At 41.5% G+C, this 21,240-nt stretch overlaps 2 protein-coding genes across 5 annotated transcripts in view; one reads left to right on the top strand and one right to left on the bottom strand.

Moving 5' to 3' along the window:
• The window catches only part of LOC311426465 (alpha-protein kinase 2-like), a 40,835-nt gene extending 31,871 nt beyond the window's left edge, over positions 1-8,964 (bottom strand). Inside the window, exons 1-2 of one of the 3 annotated variants that reach the window (XM_084502836.1) lie at positions 8,599-8,964; positions 7,499-7,552 (exon numbers count right to left, since the gene is read on the bottom strand). The gene's annotated coding sequence lies outside the window, so the exon portion shown is untranslated. Of the gene's footprint in view, positions 1-7,498; positions 7,801-8,598 lie in introns of those variants that run through there. The other 2 variants (XM_084502837.1, XM_084502835.1) reach the window with 2 other exon arrangements.
• A 587-nt stretch (positions 8,965-9,551) lies between these two features.
• LOC311426531 (mucosa-associated lymphoid tissue lymphoma translocation protein 1-like) overlaps positions 9,552-21,240 on the top strand; it is a 28,554-nt gene continuing 16,865 nt past the window's right edge. The window contains exons 1-10 of one of the 2 annotated variants that reach the window (XM_084502947.1): positions 9,553-9,729; positions 10,954-11,120; positions 14,027-14,148; positions 14,894-15,044; positions 15,961-16,139; positions 16,701-16,797; positions 17,537-17,569; positions 17,951-17,977; positions 19,060-19,092; positions 21,035-21,238. In XM_084502947.1, the coding sequence (XP_084359073.1) occupies positions 9,569-9,729; positions 10,954-11,120; positions 14,027-14,148; positions 14,894-15,044; positions 15,961-16,139; positions 16,701-16,797; positions 17,537-17,569; positions 17,951-17,977; positions 19,060-19,092; positions 21,035-21,238 (1,174 nt within the window). In that variant the 5' untranslated portion in view covers positions 9,553-9,568. Of the gene's footprint in view, positions 9,730-10,953; positions 11,121-14,026; positions 14,149-14,893; positions 15,045-15,960; positions 16,140-16,700; positions 16,798-17,536; positions 17,570-17,950; positions 17,978-19,059; positions 19,093-21,034; positions 21,239-21,240 lie in introns of both variants that reach the window. The other variant, XM_084502948.1, reaches the window with a different exon arrangement.

The raw sequence follows: 21,240 nt of genomic DNA, 5'->3' as shown, positions 1-21,240 counted from the left end.
TACCAAAGCAGTTGTACTACACAGTTATCATTTTCTTAGTTCAGCTGCATTTTGACATCAAGGGGAAAAGAGCTGTCAGATTTCTTGATGTGAAAATTAGATTAGATTGCTGTGCGTTTAGTCAGATCCAGCAATGGAAATTAGAGCAAAATAATGTTGCATGAGGAAAATCACCATAAATTACGTTTTTCCATCTAAGATGGAAACATGATTATTTTTTTTTAATTTTGGAGAGAAAATAGAAGATATGAGATATAACCATAATGTCAATTACTGAATTTAGATAGAAACAGGGAAAAGATTGGTACTACATTACCCTCCTGGCTCCTCAGGAAAACTTATAAAATACAACAGAAAATATATAAAGAAATTCACCGAGCAAAGATGAACTGGAGATCATGACAATTTACCATCGGCTATTGGCAAATAACCCAAAAATGAGCTCAAATACTAACAAACTGGGCTTTGAATGTTCAGCTGAAGATGAGAGAATGTCTAAAGGTGTAAGGTGTTCTGGCTGCTTGTCTCAAGTCTTGCTCTGGACACCAGTGATGCTACTTGCTGACTCAGGTGTTTGCTCATCACAGGAGGAGAAACCAACACCACCAGGTCTGAGCAGGAAATGGAAAGAAGGGTCCTGTGTTGGTCCTCCAACGAGCTGCGAACATATTTTCCACCTGCTGTAGATCAGTGGCTATCCCTCAACATGTTGGCTTTCCCCTTCCCCTTCCCCTCCCTCCATCCATCACAGGCCCGTCTGCACTTCACGCATATCGTGCCTTACGTAGCGCCCTACGGCCACTCGCAATCTCCCATAAAAAGGGCACAGACAACAAAGGGGCGAAGCCAGCACAGAGAAGCTGCCTCTCCCTGACAGCTCCAACAGCTGGGACCTAGGAAAGACGTGTTTGGTGGGATCCTCTTCTCCAGGGTCACAACGCTGCCTGAGCTTAGTGCCCCAGGAACCGAGGGCAAGGGAAGAGGAAGCAGCGGCACGAGCACAGCAGCTCAAGAACTGTGCCCAGGTGTGAGTTAGGGCAGATGTAGACTGGTGGAAAGCTCTAACAATGCAACTAAAATATTTTTGGAAAATTACATTTTAAGATGAAAGGAATGATGAAAAAGATGAAATTATCTTTAATTTTTTAAATACAGCCATTTTTGGAGGTTATTTCGGACCCAAAGTTGCTTCTATTGATTTTATAAGAAACTGTGGTCTTAATCCTAACGTTGGCATGTTTTTTTAACTGACAAAAATATATAAATCTGGTTAAACTTAAAAAATGGCAGTTAATTTCCTCTCTAAATGGCAGCTAATTTCCTCTCTTGCATCATATTTTTCTACTTTATTTAGTTATTACAAAAATGGTAATCTTCCTCTGCAAGCAGTTTTACACTCGCGGAAGGTATTCCTACAGAAAGCTTGTGTTTTAGGAGGGACTTTCTGCTTTCCTGTTCATTTCCTCCAAAGCCAATGGGAAAAAAAAAAATCCCTTTAAGACCTCTCTGAAGTTTTTTCTGCTTATTTTCTACCTGTTCATCCCGTAATCTCTGTTCCCTGCACAGCCCTGCTCAGCCCACCCCCAAACTCAACCCTCCTATCGTTCAGACGCACTTGCTGCTGCCCTCGTTGGGCAGACCCATCCGCCCACACCCACCTATTGTCTCTTCCCTTATCATCAAGGCGCCAGCTTTTTGGGTTGGGGACCACGCTGTGCATTCACATGCTGCCTGGCACAAGGAGCACCTCACCCAGGCCTAAATCTTGTAGATGTAATAGGTGTAAGCATGCTTTGACAACCGGAGCGCTGCCTGGGCACGCTGAAAACCTCCACGTGAGAGCACCAATGCCCCCACCTGCCGCGCGTGTTCTGCCCGTGCCTGGCTTTACACCCACACCAGTGCAACGGGGTGGCAGAGAAGAACCTGCACCGGCCCACACAGACGTTATCTGAGCTCAGCACATGCAGGAACACAACTGATAACCCTCCTGTGTCTCACGTTAAGAGAGATCCTGATGCCAGTATTTTGGCTTCCCTATACCAAGCTGACACCAGGTCTGTGACACCTGAAAACTCAAGAGAAATGGATAGTTCCATAAATAATCTGTGCTTGTAACTTCCTTAGATCATGTCTAAATTTACACGACTAAACCACTAGTCTTCCCCCCTTAATTCTCTGAATCAAAAATCACAAACATATTTTTGAAGGTTCTGTGCATTGGCCAAAAATATGAACACCATAGTTTTCATTTTCCAGAAAAATGACTCACTAACCCACTGTCCACCACTATAAAGGACAAACCTTGAAAACATGAACCATAAATGCACTAAAATCAAAAGATGAATCGAAAGGGGCTTATCTATTTCTGTTTTTGTAAACGACATGCTTTTCAAGCCAGAGCTCGTGAATTTCTGAAGTCCTGCTGTGGTGCTTGCACACTGCTTGCTGACAGGCGAAGTGCTCTCTTTCTCACACATCAGAATCCGTCCAGCAATTCAGGCAGTGCAGTTCAGCGCAGATTTGTGCTCTTACAGACTTCCTGTGCAGCTTTCAAGGGAGGACTTCTGCACAGCTTCTCAGCAAACCTCTGAAATTCCCAGCTTCCCACTTCTCGTTCACTCTGTCACTACCCTTTTTTCTTTAGTTCTGTGTGGCCATCTCAGCCATGAATGGAGCTGCTGTGCTTTAGGCACACACGACAGAAGCACGAACGCCCCACGTAGCGTAACCGTTCCAGGATGAGGACTGTGTGGCACACTGCGCCCTGACCGGAGGCCCACGCCCTGCCATGCAGTGCAGGGAACCCAGCTTCTGAAGGGACGTGAGATTCTCTCTACTGCTCTCTTTTTACAGACACCCCTGCAAGTGGCGTTCTAAGCGATGCTTCACACAGTCTGCATGTGTTTCTTTCAGAAATCGTAATGAACCAGCACCTCCTGGTGCAAAACAATGCGGTCACACTTGGATCACTCCTGCAAAAGTAGGAGAGAACCACATACAAATTGAAGAGAGAAGTTTGGGATTTTCAGTTTTACGGAAAAGGAATCAAGGCACAATGTGATTTCTCCCTGCGTGTATCAGAAGTTGGTATCAGAGTTCCAAAACAAAACTCTTCAATGGTTCTCAGCTTACCACCTAAAACTCTATAAAGATCTTTCTCCTGAGGACACAAATAACAGACAAAAAATGGTGACTGTCACAATGTACGAAAAAAAAATCATTTCATACAGTTTCTACTAAAATTTGATGAAATGAATTTGCATCCAGAATTAAGTAACACATGAACATTACATAAAATGTCATGGACAAAGTTCTTTTATATTGTATATAATAAAGATGTACTTAGGCAGCGCACAATGCCATTGCAGAGCTGAACCATAACTGAGCGTTATTTCTATAATTATATTTATTTGGGTATATCCAAGTGTAATTATATTACATTTAGCTAACTACATTTATATTCTCTCTCAAATGAAAATATGACTTATCACACAGTCTGTCTCTGGGAGAAAAGTTCAATCTGCAAAACTGAGTAAATCGGTTTCATCTTGATGGTAATCACACCACTTGGTTCAAAGGGTTGACCCAAAGGTTTGCAGCCTTTTTTGTATATGTACTTAATTGTATTTGAATTACAGTTATTTTCCTAATAACTAGTAGAGTAGATGCAAATTGCCAGTATATACGTCAGCAGTTTACTATCAAATGAAAAACAAAAAAAGGCAGGCAGGCAGCAGGTCATTCTACAGTCACTCTTCTGAGAAACTTGGGTTTAGGCCAAGGTCCCAAAGCAGATACTTAACCTCTGCCCTGCATGAAATTCTCCTGGCTTCAAAGAAGCCATTCAGATTTGCATGTTTTACAGAAACTGGGGTATAATGATAAAAGCATGCCAAACTGACCACAGATAAAGGATTTTCCTGGTGAAGTTAGTTCCATTGTGGGTTCTGGTTCAAAACCTCCTGCAGAGCATGGAGATTGGAGCACATTAGCCCCCACAGATTGTTGGATGTTCTTATTTCTCTTTATGTAACAAAGACTAATTTAAATCAGATAGACCTGATAAAAGAAGTATGCTTTAAAACCAGGAGTGACAGGACATATGGGAACTAGTTATGAACTAGAATCTGTCTCCATGAAGCAGAGGGAGCTTCTCCAACATCAGAATTAAGCTCTTCACTTTGTTCTCACTGTTGATTTTTGGTTTTGTTTGGCTATTTTGGTAGGAGCTTACAGCTAGAAAGAGGTAGCTGTGCTAAATGTCATCACTGTGATAGGAAAACAGAACTACACCACTTCAAATGAGCTTGGAGAGAGACTTGAATAAACAGGAAGCATAATCTTTCTCCTATGTACATATGTGTATATGAGGAGGATATAGGTACATGGCTAGCACAGTCTGCTTGCCTGCTGTGTTAACACTTCCGTATCTGACAGGCCATGTTTAGAAAGTCAGTGGAACATTTTTTATCTGCTTCACCATTCATCCTGAGATACTTGGTCTGAAACAACGAATTCTCCAAATGCCAGCAGTTTCCTAGTATTAGCTCTACTCTATAGGCTAAAATTTGGGAATTGGACTTGCTCATTTGAAAAACCAAATACAATCCCCTAGACTATCCAGATGAACTTTAGATGTATCACCAGCTCCTTCTCCTCCTGCTGGGGCGCACTACAAACTGACGCATACATCCCCTTTTAGAGACGCTGACGGGTAGCTTAGCCACAAAGAAAGGTGGCTGACATAACCAGACCTCAGGTAAGATGAACATGACAAAACTCCAAACCAAAACACTAACAGCCACGAAACCTTCCTTTCTGATGAACAGAAACAGTTGTGTACTATGCAGGTCCAATCAGAAATCTAGTTGGTGTGGGCAGCAGGATTTTAGAAATATTATATTGATTAAAGTGTGAGACAGCAGCAAAAGCAGAACAGAAACAAGAATAAAAGTGGTAAGGAACCTCCATTAAAAACATAATCCCAAGAAAAACCTAGAATGGGCAGTACCATACAGTGGGACTAGGCACATCTTCCCAGCACTCAGATCTGCCACCCCCTAAATCAGGCTGCCAGAGCCTCGTCCACCCTGGTCTTGAACAATTACTTCCAGGGTTAAGAACCACAAGAGTAACTTGAATGGTTACTGCAGTAGCTTGCAATAGCAATTAACTTGCAGTAGCAAAAGCAGAGTAAAATTAGATATCCCTGCTAACAAAGCTTGAGTTTTTACGACCCTGATTCTTGGATTGCTTGCAATTTTATCACTGTGACTCTCGGTTTGCAGAGACACAAAGACCTCATATGCAAATAACTCAAATAACCTTACAGGCCCTTTCCACTACTATGGCACCGTGCGTACGGTACACAACCTGCCACCCAGTCATCTGTGAAATCCAAGTCTGCTGCTTAAATGCAGCCATGTTCCAAGGTTAATGCTAATTCACTTCACCTTCTCCCCAGAAATATTTCTCAAATACGTCTCAACAATCTTGCACAGAGCCTGCATACAGTTTGCACAACTACAACATTCCTGTACTACCCAAAATTCCATGCACGCTCTGTTCCCAGCCTAACAGGATTTTATGTTTGGGAATACATGCATTTTTTCTCTCTCTTCCAGGCCAACTCAGAGATTTTTCACTTTGTAGTAAGTTCTCCAAATTTAGCACATTTCTGCTTACAAAACAAAATGAAACAAAACAGACTTTCCCTGTTCAACAAAATAGCTGCTATAAACACAGACACAAATTCCTATTTAAATCTTTTAAATGAGTTATTATATTCCCTGAATGGAAATGCATAGAAGATATTTGTATTTATGATTAGAAAGATATAACTTTCTTTTCCAAAAAGGTTGCCATACATGGTTTACCCAACTTAAATGCTAATTTTCACGTGCTCTTTAAAAACTTTTCCTTTAACATAAGTCAAATCTTTTAATAAACTTTTCTTTTAAAAGTTTCATCAATGTTTGCCTGTTTCTGTGAGGCAATTTTTCAGTGCATCCATCAGTACTGATTGAATCAAATTCCACCTGAAATTTCTGATCCGCTTTCCTCTACTCCTTGTCTACACAAGCTTTCCAAAGTGAGTGTTCCAGACAGCAGTAGAAACACTTCCAGAAAAAGTTGTGTTCCTTTCCAAAAAGGTTGTGATCATGCATTCAGTCTTCAGTGTTATTACTTTTAAAAAGTTAAAATCTCTGAGTCAACAAAACCTGAAATTCTAAAATTCAGTTATAACTCTGCTAACTCTACTCACATTAGCATGGTTAAATATTTATACAGCACTTTGCCTACTGCAGTCTAATATTTGATGGGGTAAGAGTAGTGAGAACCCATGCACAAAATGATCCACAATGACTGCGCTTTCTGTATCTCGCAGTAATGAAATTCTGACTCAGTTCTGACCAGAATCTCTAATGCTAGAATATAAATAATAACTATAATAATTTTATTCTTTTACAAATACTTCAAGACACTGTGATCAAATCAAACATTTAGAGCAGCAAAGTTGTCAAAATGCCTATAATGTCAGAAACCAAACCAGCAAAACACTGTATTATCTAATCCAATTATTGTATATCTGTTGCATTAACAAGGTTTGGATAAGAAAACAGCAGTGAAGTTTGGGCTGTGCAAAAAGCAGATATCTGGAAAATGTGACCTTGGCAAACATGCCGTGCTTCTTAAACTTCTCACATAGGAGGTGATTTGAAAATTTCTTACACCAGTGCACTACTAGTGCACTACCTATTGTAAACAGCAACATAATATAAAGGAAACGCCACAGCTACATGTATAATCCATTGGCTAAACCTAAGAAGAGTAAGTGACCATTCTGCGTATCTCTAACGAAGAGCTTAATATAGACTAATTAAAATAAGCAATCACAGCACAACTCTTAACACTGATCTGTCTTAATCTATTTTTAACATTTGTCAAGCATCTGACAGTGTCGCATGAGCAATTCGTGACCAATAACCATCTATCATGCTAGTAAGTGACCAGATTTTTTGGAGAAACGGAGGAAATTTTAAACTCAGGAGTACTAGGCCATGTAATAAACCTTTGGAAAGAATAATATGTATATTTCAGGACACCTAGTGTCATTTACACATTCCTTACAGAATAAAGTTCGCTTTTGTGCAGCTTTTGCGATTTTGTTTGTCTTGCTCAAACTCAGTGGATATTACCAGACTGTAATTTCAGAAATATTTAGCAGAATCTAAATATCTAGAATCTATCAAGAGTTGCTTTACAATAAGCAAATAACAAATGATACTGTTACATAAACAGTATAAATCACTATATTCATGTCATACACTAAGAATAAAGTAACTGGCTCTTCTTCATTTATTTATCTTTAACGATCACTTTTCTATTTTCTACAATATTTCTTTTCCTATTTGAACATAGGAGAAATAAGTAGCTGAGTCATTTTAAAACTGTAAACAATTTGACCTCTCAAACCATAAACATGTGCACTTACCCTTCTGTGCTCACTCTTTAAGTTCTAGTTGTGGACCAGGCCTGCGGTTTGACTCTGCATTACAAGAGAGAAGACATTTAGTTTATGCATTTTGCTTCAAAGCTGAGAAGCTCTTCAGTGTTGTTTTGCTAGTGTGACCTTAGTATAGTGAGTCTGATCACAGCAGTTTGTCTTCCAAGAGAGACTATTTCATTACACGCAGCAGATGGCTCTTCCTAGGAAAACCTCAGCCAGAGAGGGCGAGAGTGAGAGAGCTGGCAGTGATGAGAGGGTAGATCCTACTTCCATAGAAGTCCACGGGCATTTCCTCGTGGCCTTAAGAGAGAGGAAGTGTTGGCCTTAGGTTTTCATAATAAGGCACTGGGCTCACTTTTAAAGCGCATGCTTTAGTGTGCTTAACTGCTTTGCTAGGCACGGTTGGAATTTCTGACATGCTTGAAGTTAAAAATGCAAAAAAATCTGCGCAACTCTCCTTAACAAGTAGACTGAGGAAGCCAAAGGTGAACAGTGAACTTTTAACAATCACTACACACAAAAAATCACCTAACAATTTGCATTTCTCAAAGGCAATGATAATCAAACACACATCTAAATGAATCCTGAAAAAGTATTCCTCTGCCTGCTACCCAAGAAGCCAATTCTCACACAAGGAACTTGTCTGAATTACACAAAATGCCCTCAGCTCAAGGAGCTCAGAAAAGGCTGAAAAGCCGGTTTAGTGCCATGTTTTTTTCTTGACTGTTTTGCAGAAAGTGCAGCTAAAATGCCCCTTATCAGATACTAAGGTGCTAAATACTTCAGATTCCCAGTGTTCCCGAGACCTAGGCCACAGGCTAAAAAAAACAAGTGTGTTTAGCAACAAACAGAGCAGCAGGGATATCTATGATTCATACAATAGCTTAATAGCCAAAATAATCCCCAAAGAACTGAGAGACCAGGATCTGAAGCCATTTTCAACGTGATCTCATTTGACTGTTTGACACCATGGGGTGTCCCAACAAGCATGTCCACAGCCCAAGGCGGGTGAAAGACACCAGCCTGGTATCACACACAACTGTGGGTACGCGAATGTCACCAGGAAGCCAAATGCACTGTCTTACCTGTACCCATGCTGCCATGCAGATTGGTTTCGCACATAACTTGGGAGGAATACCTTCTTGATTAACAGTGCGTGAAGAAGCCACTCCATGCAAATTCAGGTCTAAATAAATGGCTTGTTTTTCAGAGGTGCTGGACCCCACAGAAGCCAAGGGGAGATGCTGTGCTGTTAGCAGCTCTGCAGGCAGGTGTGTGTTTCTGTGCAGCTCTGACTAGTGCTGGGCACGAGACAACCAGCTACATGCACAGCTGATGGATTTGGTCTCCACATTGCGCTACTGCAGCCACCGGCCTCCAGTTTGCACACAGGGACATCGGGGCAGGCTTGCAGCTACGCAGGGAAACACTGCAGAGTATGGGCGGTCACACCTGAGTGCTCGGTCACTGATTAAAAATGGTAGTAGGAGTAATTTCTAAGACACTTTCACTCCACTTTGAGCAACCTGTAGCTGCGGGAAGATGCGAATTCACCTCACACCGTGCCCGCGCTCGCCTCACAGCGCTGGAGCAGGGACTCGGGGGCCTCCCCTCAGCGGCAGCTCCTGCCCCCGCCGGGACCCCGGCTCCCGGGGACGGAGCGTGAGGCGGGGAGCGCTGCGGCCGGGCCAAACGCCTGCTGCCTCCTGCCTGCTGCCAGCTCCCCGCTTTGGCTCGCCCCACCGCCCCGCCCGGCCGCGCTCCCTCCACAGGGGAGCTGCTCCCCGGCCCTCCCGGCTGCACGCGGTGTTTTTTGGCCGCGGCATCGCTCTGCCTCACGACGGGGCGCCAACGCCCCACCGCTCCCCTCGGGCCGCCGGCAGCGAACCGCGCCCGGGGCAGGCGGCCCCCTGCGGGGGTCCGGGCGGTGCCAGGCGGTACCGGGACGGGGCCGGGCGGTACCGGGACGCCGGCGGCGGGGGCCGGGCCGTGCGGCTGCGCTGGGCGCGTCCTTCCGGGCGGGAGCACCGCCCCGGCGGAGGCAGCAGCGGGGCGATGTCGGAGCCGCCGCGCAGCCCGCCGGGCTCCCTTCCCCTCAGCCGCCTGGCCGAGCCGGTGCTGCGGCGGCTCAGCGAGCTGCTGGACCGGGCGGCGCCCGGCAAGGGCTGGCGGGACCTGGCGCAGCGAGCGGGGAGCCGCGGCAGGGTCCGCCTGAGGTGAGGGCGCTGCCCGCTGCGGGGAGCCAGGCGGGGGCGCGGGGCAGGGGCCGCTGGCGAGGGGGCGAGGCGGGCGGGGCTCGCCCTGCTGCCCGGCGCCTGGGCGAGCCTCCCGGGGCAGGGCGGCGGCGGGCGGCGGGCGGCAGGCCCCGAGCCCCGGCAGCAGCCAGCACCGAGCGCCTCCCGCCCCGCGCCCCCGCCGCAGGTGCGCGGCCGCTGCTGCCTGCGGGGCGGCTCCGCTGTCTGGGGGCGTTGAGCGGCGCTTCCTGCCCGGGTCACGCTCGGCGCGGCGCTTCCTGCTCGTGTGGCTCTCGTGCAGAGGGTAGAGCCTGGAGGGGGAAATAACAGAAAGGCGGCCCGAGCGCAGCGCTGGAGGTGCGCTGCGAAGACGTTTCCTTTCCCTGGGGCGGTCATTTGTTGCTACGGGGAAGCACCCCGAGACCAGCAGCGCGACGCCCTCGAGAGGCCTGGTGCTGCGTTTCTCTCCCGTGTTACCCAGCGAAATGCAACGAGGCTCTTGATAAGGGAGAGTGGGAAAGTGTCCTGCCTCCAGGTCCGTGTGGCACTGGGATTTAATGAAGGAAACGTTGATGAAGCTTTTTAGCGGTAATGCATAAACTTGCGTTCCCTTTCCATAAGTACTCATTCCCTTATCATCTGTGTTGTTTCAGTCTGCTGAGAACAAAAGCACGTGAAGTCATAAAACTGAAGTTTAAAAGCGGGAAAGTTTATAGCTGGCCATAAATTTGTTGGAGCTGTCAGCTGTAGCTGTAGCCGTGTGTGCAGCAGCGAAGCTGCCGCGGTTGCCTGTTTTAACAGCTACTCTGCAGATCTAAGTCTTCCTGGGCTTTCAAGTTAGAGTCTGACTCAGTTTTTACCGCTTCTGAATTAGGCACATGAAAACGAAAGGTGCTGTACTTGTTTTTCTGCTGAGACTTAGAAAATAAAAAAATTGGAAGATTTCTCAATATGTTTGGTCAGAATTGTTAGGTACAAACATCTCTTGTTTTACAGCATACAACTTACTAATTTCTGTCTGTGGAAGTGCTGCTATATAACCTCTGGACTCCTGAAACCTGAAGGAAATACTCCGAAAAAGCCCAGATCAGCTACGATTTTCCCATCTCATTTGTTTGTTTTGGTCTCAAACTGATTTTTCGTAATCTAGGTCCTTTTTGAGAAAGAGTATTAAGAAGGTCTAAGCCATGTCTTATTATTTTGTAGCCCTCTCGATTTAGAACAATGTTCCCTCAAAGTCCTGGAGCCAGAAGGAAGTCCAAGCTGGAGTCTCCTGAAGCTGCTGGGTGATAGGGGTTGCACTGTGGTGGAACTGGTGGAGTTCCTGCAGGCCCTGGAGCATACAGAGGCTCTCCAGTGCCTCAGCTATTCAGGTCAGTTCTGGTTCGTGCTTTCAGTGAAACTAGGCATTTTCCACTGGAAACACTGAAGTATTTGTTTTCTATAATAAATAAAAACATTTTTTTGTTGTTGTTGAATTCTAGTAACTGGTATCATTTATATGATTCTGAGATTAAAAGTAGGCTAAGTAGGTAAGCAGGCTTAATGCAGTCTTGTAAGCTTGGACTTTGCTGCATCGATGTGACAGGTGCTGTCATTTGCTCTGCTAACTTGTATTAAACTGGGGCTTTGGGAGATGCTTATAGAACTGCAGTGGTTGAGTTAGAAAGGCAAGTAGCGTTGCCAGCCATCTGTTTAGGCTACAGGTTTTGAGAACTTCAGTTCATAGCTTACCCTGATTGAAAGGGAATTGTTCAATTAGCACCAGTTCTGTTGTGTATTGGATCCATTCCAACTAGCTAATTGGGCAGAGAGGCTAACCTAGCAGCGAACTAGATTATTTTCTGCTAACGCATTCAGTTTGCTGCTTCTCAAAAATTGCAGAAGTGTGGACAATGCAAGGGCATGCATGGGTAAGACCATGTAGACCAAGTGCTTCTTGTAGAGTACAAGTATAGTCCTTCAGGATGTGGTAAAATTCGGTCTACTAGGAAGTTACAAAAGCCCCTCATGAAAGTGGGGATTGGGAATGAAACTAGCAAGCTCTTTGCCATACTGATAGTTGTTCTTCTTTTCTTTGGACAGCATGAGAACTGAAGCAATGGACTTAGAACTACTATTAAGACAACAGTGGAATTTTTCAGGTTAACTAGTAGTAGCAATGCTTTGCAGCCATTTCATCTAGTTAAGGCGGCTGATTTTTACTCTGCTAGGAGCACCATGGTTCATTGAATGAACAAAGAAGTGTTGGTGTATCTTTGTAATCATTCAGAAAATTAAGCCAGATGTTTTGTTTTTTAACACATTAAATTCTGTAATGTTTGCAGGAAGTAGCTATATAATGCTGAGTGAATGACAGGAAAATAACTGAAACTGAAGAAATTATGAATCAGTTTTCTTAGAACTTGTTTGTAACAACTCTAAGGAGTACAAGATATTGATCTTTCAGATGACTTGCTTTTCTCAGCTACTTTCTTAAGAGATGTTAGTGATGCAAATCAGGAGAGATTAAAAAAAATAGAAATGGAAGTCTTTGGAAAGTGCAAAGCCCTTTAAATTGATATTGTAAACATCCTACTTGTCTTGTTTAATATGAGGTGATTGTGATAATATTGTTTAATATTAGGTGATTGTGAACGACTTAATATGCTTCCTTTAACTCAGAAAAACAGCAGAGGAAGTATTAAATGAAAAACTGAAGTATCCATCTCTGGAGCTAAGCTCTAGAGGGAAAATGTTTTATGGAAAGATAGACAAGGAGCTTTCAAGTCCTGTAGCTAGTTTGGAGTAGACCCCTGTGCACTCAACTATTTTAGAATAAGATTCTGTATGGAGGAAGCTAACATAGCCTGCTTCCCTGCTAGACAAAGACCCTGTGATTTCCATATGACACAGAATCTCTGTTTCGGTCTAACCACATGTGTTTCTGCTCAAGTTTCAGCCTGTTGATCAAATCATTACAGTTTCTTTCCTCAAGCATTCTCTGTTAGGAAAAAGTCCCCATGTGTGACTAAGCTATTGAACACAAGTGGGGAGTTGGGAGGGGAAGCAGACAAAAAGAAAACTCCTGATAGAGTGTAGTAAGAAGGCTTGGAGCAAATTATAATCTTGAGCCTTGTACTGGGATGTTTGCAATCTCTTTGCAGCTATTTGTGCTTGCAGCTTCTGTTTAGTTTACATTACTCTCTAAAATTATTCCCCCCCCCAGTCTGGGATGCTGCTTCTGTACCAAACTGCGCTTTCAGCTTCTGCAAAGTGTGTTCCTTTTAAATAGTAATAAGGAACCTACTTTCTTCCAATACAAGGAAATAGACTGACTCTAATAAAAATGAAATATTAAATATGAATACCTATTTTGTATCTGATTGTTAATTTCAGAGAATAATGAAAAGGTAATGAAGTGCCTCTGTGCCGTTCGCTGTTTCTGTACTTGGCCAGAGGTGCGTATATTCTTTGTCAGCACCTTGAGGTTAAACTTTCTGTTCTGCAAATAACTTTTTTTCCCCCCCTTTTCTTCCCATGACCTTGGTTGTAACAGTGGATCTGCTTTGGGGGTTGTACTGTAATTAGATCTCTGGAATGGTCTAGGTTAAGAAAACAACTGGATCGTATCAGACTGGTGTCAGAATTTCACTCACACTATTTCCTGGCAGTTAAAATCTGAAGTGGAAAATTTTACCTTGCAGCCTAGTAAAAAGAAAGCCCCAGCCCTGTGCTCTACAGGAGCAAAAGCCATTAAAGAAACTAACGTTGGCTATTAAGTTGCATGAGCAATACCTGAAAAACTCAGTATGTTGTAGTTAAACAAGGTTTTACTATTTTGAACGCTCCCTCAGGCTGTTCCTTGTCTCATATCTGAAGTTTAACAACTCAAAGAAATCATTTGGTGTGAGCAAACTCCATAAGGTGTATTGTGGGAATACTCCTCCCAGAAGGAAACCGCGATGCCATTGGAAGTACTGTTTGCTGTAGTGAGTAGAGAGCAAGAGGTGATGGAAGTTTCCAGAAATTAAAACATCAGTCATCTCCTGTAAATCTTTAATAAAATTCCATAGAGTGCTGATTGATTCGCTTGTGGATTTTGTGAAATGGAAGACAATTTTGAATGTCTTAGAATTAACTAAATGAAACTGTTTCATTTCACACAGTAAAAATAGATTACTTTCAAGTATAATTAATGACAGAAACTTTCTTTGCTTGGAAGATAATTTAAGCACAAATTTAAATGGTTGAGTTGTATTTCTTAATCACTTTTCTATGTCTAAATTCTTTTTTAAAGGTATAAAGATTGTTATACAGCCAGACTCTCAAGCAGTGCTCTCTGGCCAGATTGTCAAGCTGTGTTGCTGGGCAACAGGACACCCGTTTGTACATTACCAGTGGTTCAAACAGGAAAAAGAGGTAATAGGGGGAAAAAAAAATAAATATATATATATATATATACACACACATGTATGTATATAAAATTGGTGAAAAGAATAGGTAATGACTACATAAACTAGCTTATGGTATTCCTGGTGTTAGATGGGAATTTCTCTCCAAAATTTTTTGAAGGATGTTACCCTTAATTATAAGGGGAGATGCTTGCTTCACCTACTAATAAAAATAAAAGTTGAATAAATGCTATAACGACCCGACCAAGAAATTTCACACCCTGAGGAGAAACTGCTGCAGTGGAATAAATGTCAGTCACCGTTGGCTTTAGACAGATGGAAACTGGTTCCAAAGACTGAGCAATTGAAGGCCTGAACACAAGTGTGTCACAGACTTGGGTAAAATACCAGAGTGTATGTGAGCCAGTATCTCTGGAGTGTGAACAGAAGCAGTAATGCCCATATTTCTTGTCCTGATTATCTTCCTAGAAAATAAATAATATCAGGAAGGGTTATTTAACCAGCTTAAAAGCTCAGAATCCTCTTAAATAGGCGCACATGAATAATGCCTAGAAGAAAGTCCCTATCTAAGCTACCAAGCATGTAGAGCAAGATTTTCTCATTCAAAATTTTTAAGCAAGTACGGAAGTTGAGGCTGCTGTTAATAAATATTCTAATACTGAGGAGTTGATGAATAAATATTCTAATGTTTGATCCTAGTTTAGCTTAAATCAAACTAAATCAAAGTATTTCTTGGTTTGTGTGTGATTCAGGTTCCCTATGGTAATTCTCCAGAACTGGTTTTGAATCCAGTGAAAGTAAACGATGCTGGCTTCTACATCTGTCGAGTGAACAGTGAATCTTCATTTGCGTTCAGTCAGTGGGCACGACTGGAAGTTTGCGATCTCCAGGGTGCATCTCACAGTGAGTGGCAGAAGCTTTTTATAGCGGGACATCTCCGTGTGGCTTGTACCTTGAAGCTGAAGTCTTTTTTTTTGCGTTCGAGTGAGCATTTATTGGACAAATATGGTCTTCTGAAAGTCTGCCTTCCTGCTTGTTAGAGAAACTCAGGTCCCCGTCACTGTCTTGCGCAGACATGAGAGAAGGATGATTAAAAGGGTGATACTCAATTATTGTGCTCTTGTACTGGCTATAAAAGCAGAAGAGAAACAAAGTTCCACAATAGGGGCCTTTCGAGGAGTCTTATAAAAAGGAGAGAGAGGGACTCTACTGGCTAGATAATGTTAGGATAAATGGGAATGGTCTTAAACTAATAGAGGATAGATTTAGATTAGACATTAGGAAGAAATGGCAGGGGTGTTGGAACTGGGTGAACTTTAAGGCCCCTTCCAACCCAAGCCATTCTATGATTTTATGAATAGCGGATAAGAATAGATGGAAAACAGTGTCTTGGAATCCTTTGAATTCCTAAAGGATTCTTGTACCAGAAAAATCAATTTTTTTTATTTTTTTTTAACCTGAGCCCTGTAACCTGTTAGTGTGTTTACACACGCAGTCTTTTATGCATGTTTGTCCTATGGGTTCTGGTCTGATAATCAGGAATTTTTGTCCACTGCCTATCTGTTTGCTGCCAGTCTGAGAATAAAGATACTGGGTAAAGAAGAACCTAATGAGTTTCAGTGCTTTCCTGGCCACTAGAAAAAAGTCCTACCTTATACAGAAGCTCATAGCACTTGTATGCTTAAAGCCTGGACACGTAAGCAAACCTAGATTCTGTGGAAATGGAGTGAGGGGTTAACTGCACTACAAGTAAACAAGACAAGCACACTGACAGATGGAAAAGTTTCTTTCCTGTCATTGTTTCCTTTGTTTTTTGAAGGGAGCTTAATTAGTTTGCCTGAAAAGAAGATATGCATTTGTATTCAGCCTCAGCCACAAAACTTGACAGTGGGAGATGCTTTGGTATTAGAATGCAGAGCTGTTGGAAACCCAATTCCTCAATATCAGTGGTTCAGAAATGGATTTCCCTTGGCAAATGGGAGCAAAAATGTCTACATGGTAAGTTACTGCAGAGTGCTCTTGGGGGGTTAATATGTAATCACCTTTAGCTTATCATATAAAGCTTCCTTGAAGAAAATAACTTCTTCATAGCCTTGATAACCTTTTATGCAAATACAGTTTCTAAGTAGCTATCCTGTTTTGTTACTCAAATGCCAATATAGCTCTGAGGCTCCAGGGTGCAGAATTGTAATCCTGAAGGTGTTTCAGGTGGTGGTCATGGGGTGGACAGCTACAGTGTATTTTGAGTTAGAGAGGTTTATTTACATAACAAAGATGAAGTACCAGTAAAAGTGAAAGCTTGTATTTCTATCCCAGACTGCAAAGCTCTGTGATTTGTAAGAGCTGCTACATTTAATGCTTAAAGTATCTCAGGCCTGTTAGGTGGATTTGCAGTCTTTCTTCAATTCTTGAAAGCATTTCTAGAATGTATGCTGTTCAGCTTTCTGTAGAATGAGGGTATCAGAAAATTGCGGATTTGTTTAGGTTTTGCTTTTAATTTTTACTGTTTTATCTGGGGGCCTGGGGCCTGGCAGGATGACTATGATTGTGCTCACATAGGTAACTTGTGTGGACATGGAACATGGGGGAACATATTGGTGTCACGTGTTCAATGACCAGGAAGACCAAGACAGCAAGAAGATAGAAGTTGTTGTAGGTAAGGAGTTTTTCAGTTTGATAGAGGTCAGTTGATTTACCAATTTCTTCTCTATCACCAGAATTTGCTTTTCAGACTTCTAGTATTAAGCCAAGCACATAATCTTCTATATTTTTAGTGCATCCCTTTGTTAAAATAGTGTTGCTTGCTGACAGCAGAGGCAGTTTTACAGTTCTGTAAGTTATAAAGTGCTTTGGGTTTTTAAGGTAGCTAGCATAGAAATGCTACCGCTTTTTGGCATTGCTAGTATGAATGTAGCTTGACAACAGATGGTGAGCTGTTTTCTTTATATTTTTGTTTCTGACAACAGTTTAAACCTTGATTTCATTAACATCTTGTTAGTGATTTGAACTGTGTTACACTGAGCTCTTTAGCAATTGGGGCAGGTGAGATTATTCACAGCAAGTGAAATAAATGGATATAACACTGTTTAGGGCATGTGCATGTATTTGCAGTAAACTAAAGAGAAGATCTGTTTATATAGCTTCTATATTTATCTGGGACTACTATTGCATAATTCATATGAAAAGTTCTTTCCTATCCTAAGAACATTCTAGTACTGCTGAATTTTACTAATAATTACTGTACAGTATCACAGTCAGTGCTGAAAGATTTATACTGCTGTAAAATGAGCCAGATTACAGAGAAGCTTGGAAGTGACTTTTTTCTTCCATTTTATGTGCTAACTCTCATAACTGAGAGCAATTGTCTTCCAATTTCCCCCCGCTTAAAACACAAGGAAGGAAATCTATGGCAGTGGAGTGCACAGAAGGTAAAGTAACTCTTTAGTTGTCAATCAATTTTTAAAGATTAATTATTGGGATGATTTATTACTAAGTGCATTGCTGAAAAGCATATGTGGGTTAAGAGCTTCAGTGTGCTTTAAAACACTGATGTGTGATGTAACGTTTCTTCTGCACGTGCTTCTCTCTTTGCCTTGATAGCATGATCTAAAGCTTGGGGGGGTGGGGGAGGAGGGAAAGCAAGATTTCTTTTGCAATATTCATTTTTGTACTGTTTTTGTGCCCTGCACTTATAATTTCTTTTAAAACACAAAAGATGTTGAGAGATATAGATATATTAATTATATATATTAATAGCATATGTATTTTTGCATCTTGTTTAAACTATGAATTGGTGCATTTCTTCACAGAAGATCTAAGTGATCTTCAAAAAACAGGTAAGTGTTATGTTTTGAAAAGCTTTAATTTCACATCTTCATTTCATGTTACAATTCACTGAAGCCTAGCTCAGTTACAATATTTAGTTTACATTATTTGGATGTGTTTTATAACTGGGGATTTATTAGTGACAGGTAGGGGCAGTACCACTTTCTGGTCCCAATAAACAAACTTGTAGATAAGCAATGAACCATAGAGTTGCTTTTCAAAATCACACAAAGCTGCTCTTTTATGTAAAGAGTTTATGTTTTACTTATGTAAATACAGAAGAAATTGTGTTTTGTTTTCTTGTCCGTGGCTTTGTTGGGCTGTAAGTTTTACTATGTTGCTGCTTTTTCAGATGATTACAGTGAATGAAGTATAAGATGTCTGGCTGTCACCAATGATAGATGGATTTATGAAATAGACCAACTCAATGTTGGAGTGAGCTCATGTGACTTGAAGCCTGTTTGATATTTATTATAGAAACAAATTCTGAAATAATACCCTATCAGGGATTATCTCTGATAGGGTTCCTAAAATATCAAATCACAGAAGTCATAATTTCCTGGGTTAGACATCAAAGATCTGTTTACTTCTGCTAAGGCTTAGTCACTGAAAGATAGTTCAGTAGTGTTGTTGTGACATGCTATCCAGAGTTAGGCTTTGCAGGGCATTGGCTTTACCATTCCTCTGTGAAGTACGAAATAAAAGATTTTGCACATATTCAATTGTCATCTCTGCTACTATCTCCATCTTACATATCTGCATTTCATTTGGAGAATATGAACTCTCAGACATTACTGAAAATGCTGACATACAGTTTGTAAAATTTAAAATAATACCACAAGTTTCTAACATTTCTTAATAAATAGGACTAGCTATTCATATCCTACTGGGGTATGTTTGCTATAGGTCAAAGAAATCAGGTAAATAACAGCAACAAAAAAGCATTTTTATTTTCTTAAAACCAGTGAAGAAATTAAGTTATTAAAGCCTTCCTAGTAGACTGTTGCTTTATGGAACATGCAGTTCATTTTCTGTTGCTGACAACTATGATTGTACTTAATGATGATCTGTTCTTGTAATTGATTTCTTGCAGACCTACAAGAACAATCAAATGACAGACCTTTTGGTAAGTAGTTTTGTGGTTGTAATGAACGCTTTTATTTCTTATCTAGGAGGTAATGTTGCTTCTGAATTTTGCTTCTTCTGTCATTGCTTATGAAATAACTTGTGAAATAGCTGCAGGGAGGAAGACGCCTGCATTTCTATAGCCCTTTATAATGTTTGGTTGCCCTTTAAGTAGTAAGCTGTGATGAAGGCACCAGATTTTTAGTGACTTGGTGGAGTGTCTATGACTTCTCGCCTGTTTCAGTTTACGGTTATAAATTCCTCTGGCTGTGACCTTAACAAGTGTGTTACACCATTATTTTGAATACTTCTGTGGTTGGAGATCATGGCATTAGGGTGAGGTGAGTAAAGGGATTGGTGTTGTCTGCTAAGAGAGTATGTTGTGCCTGCAAACTCAGCTTCAACTGTGCACAGTGCGTGGAGGCATTGATCCTGAGCTGCAGCTTGTTGAGGTAGATGGATAAGGATAGGTGTTTTGAAGAACATTTGGTGGGTTTTTTTTAATCACATTCTTCACATTGCATCATAGATTTGACTGTGGTCAGGCGAGTTGACTTCGTCAGTGCCAAACCAGGTGGAAGGGTTGCCAGACTATGTCAAAATCTTACTTCTCTCAGGCTCATCAGCATGAGGGGGAGTGTAAGTGCAGTTCTGGCTCATCTTTTCTAAATTGTATAGCAAACTCACACTTTTAAAAGTGTTTTTCAACATCAGTCTTCTACTGTCACTATACATCTTTCTCTGCCATTAAAATAGTCCATGCTGTTCAAGACCTTGAAGGTTTTTCAGCTGTAAGAATGTTAAAAGCAAGTTGGGAATCTTGCTAAAGGAATTGAAATGTTAGATGCTGAGGCTATGGACAAAGGCTGTCTCCTGGTTAGTGGGGTTACAGGCTCTGAAGCAGATTTGGGGCAGTCATATGATCCTATTTGCAACCAGAGCAGTAGGACAAAAATTCCTGTTGGAGAGGAGAAGTAACAAATAAACCAGAGGAGAAGTGCCTTACTTTGAATAAATGCCTTTCTGTACCTTGGTGTAAAATTTTTGGATAAAAATGAGACTACCTGTCTCTGAAGCACTTCTGTCAATGTAGATTTTTTTTTTCTTTTGTTTCATAGCTGCTCTGTTTCTTCGGGACAGAAATACTTCTGGCTGTGTTAAAATCAGCATGAATATATCTCAGGATATAAGAACATTGTTAGACTTCCCTCCCAGTTTTGTAAATTCATCTTCTCTCAGTTTTTAACTACAGCAACAGAAGAAGAGGCCCAAAGAAAAGGGACCTTTTGTTTAGCAACCAAAGAAACCTTAACAAACAGAAAAAAATGACTTTTTACTTCTGACCTAAATAAAGTTTTCTGTTATTTAAGTAAAAGCTTCTACTTCAAACATACTATGTTTTAGCAAGATGTGAATGTAGGAATTGGAGATATGAAAGTGGTCTTTTGTGTGTGGTGGTTTTTTGTTTGCTTTGTTTTATTTTTAAGAAGCACAAGATTTTGTGAATCTGCAGGTTCCTTTCAGTTGTCATAATGCTGGCCTGAGGGGTGGGAGAGGTGGAATATAACCGGCCATACCTTTAGCAACTTGGCGTAAGAATTTCCATGTTTATTAAATTTCTTTCTGTATGGAGGAATTCAGTAATTGTGCTTTCAGGAAAAGTTAAATGACATATAGCCTTAGTGACTCACTTCTTGGTAAATTATCCAGTCTTAAATGCCTCACAGTTCAGATATGTTGACTGTCAGAACATGCTGAAATGTTTCTTTGTTCTTTGAATGAGAATTGAGTTAGCTGTATAGCTGATACAGAATGACTTGCAAGTATTGTGCCTGAAGTGAGGTTGGATACTATTGTTGCTTTGATATAAATTAAATTTAAGGTACTGAATCTAGGGAATACAACAAATGTGCTGCTGTTTTGTTTTCCCTTTGTCTTTGCAGCAACAGACAAAGTAGCTCTCTTAATTGGAAATATGAACTACTGGAATCACCCCCGACTCAAGGCTCCAATGGTGGATGTCTATGAATTGACCAACTTGCTAAGACAGATGGATTTCAAAGTTGTTTCTTTGCTGGATCTTACTGAGTCTGAGATGCGAAATGCTGTGGATGAATTTTTGCTTCTCCTTGACAGAGGAGTATATGGT

The sequence above is a fragment of the Aythya ferina genome (genome assembly GCF_964211825.1).
Source record: "Aythya ferina genome assembly, chromosome: W".
In the NCBI taxonomy this organism is placed as follows: domain Eukaryota; kingdom Metazoa; phylum Chordata; class Aves; order Anseriformes; family Anatidae; genus Aythya; species Aythya ferina.
Note: the sequence above shows the minus strand (reverse complement) of the source record. Positions and strands in the feature narration are given on the sequence as shown.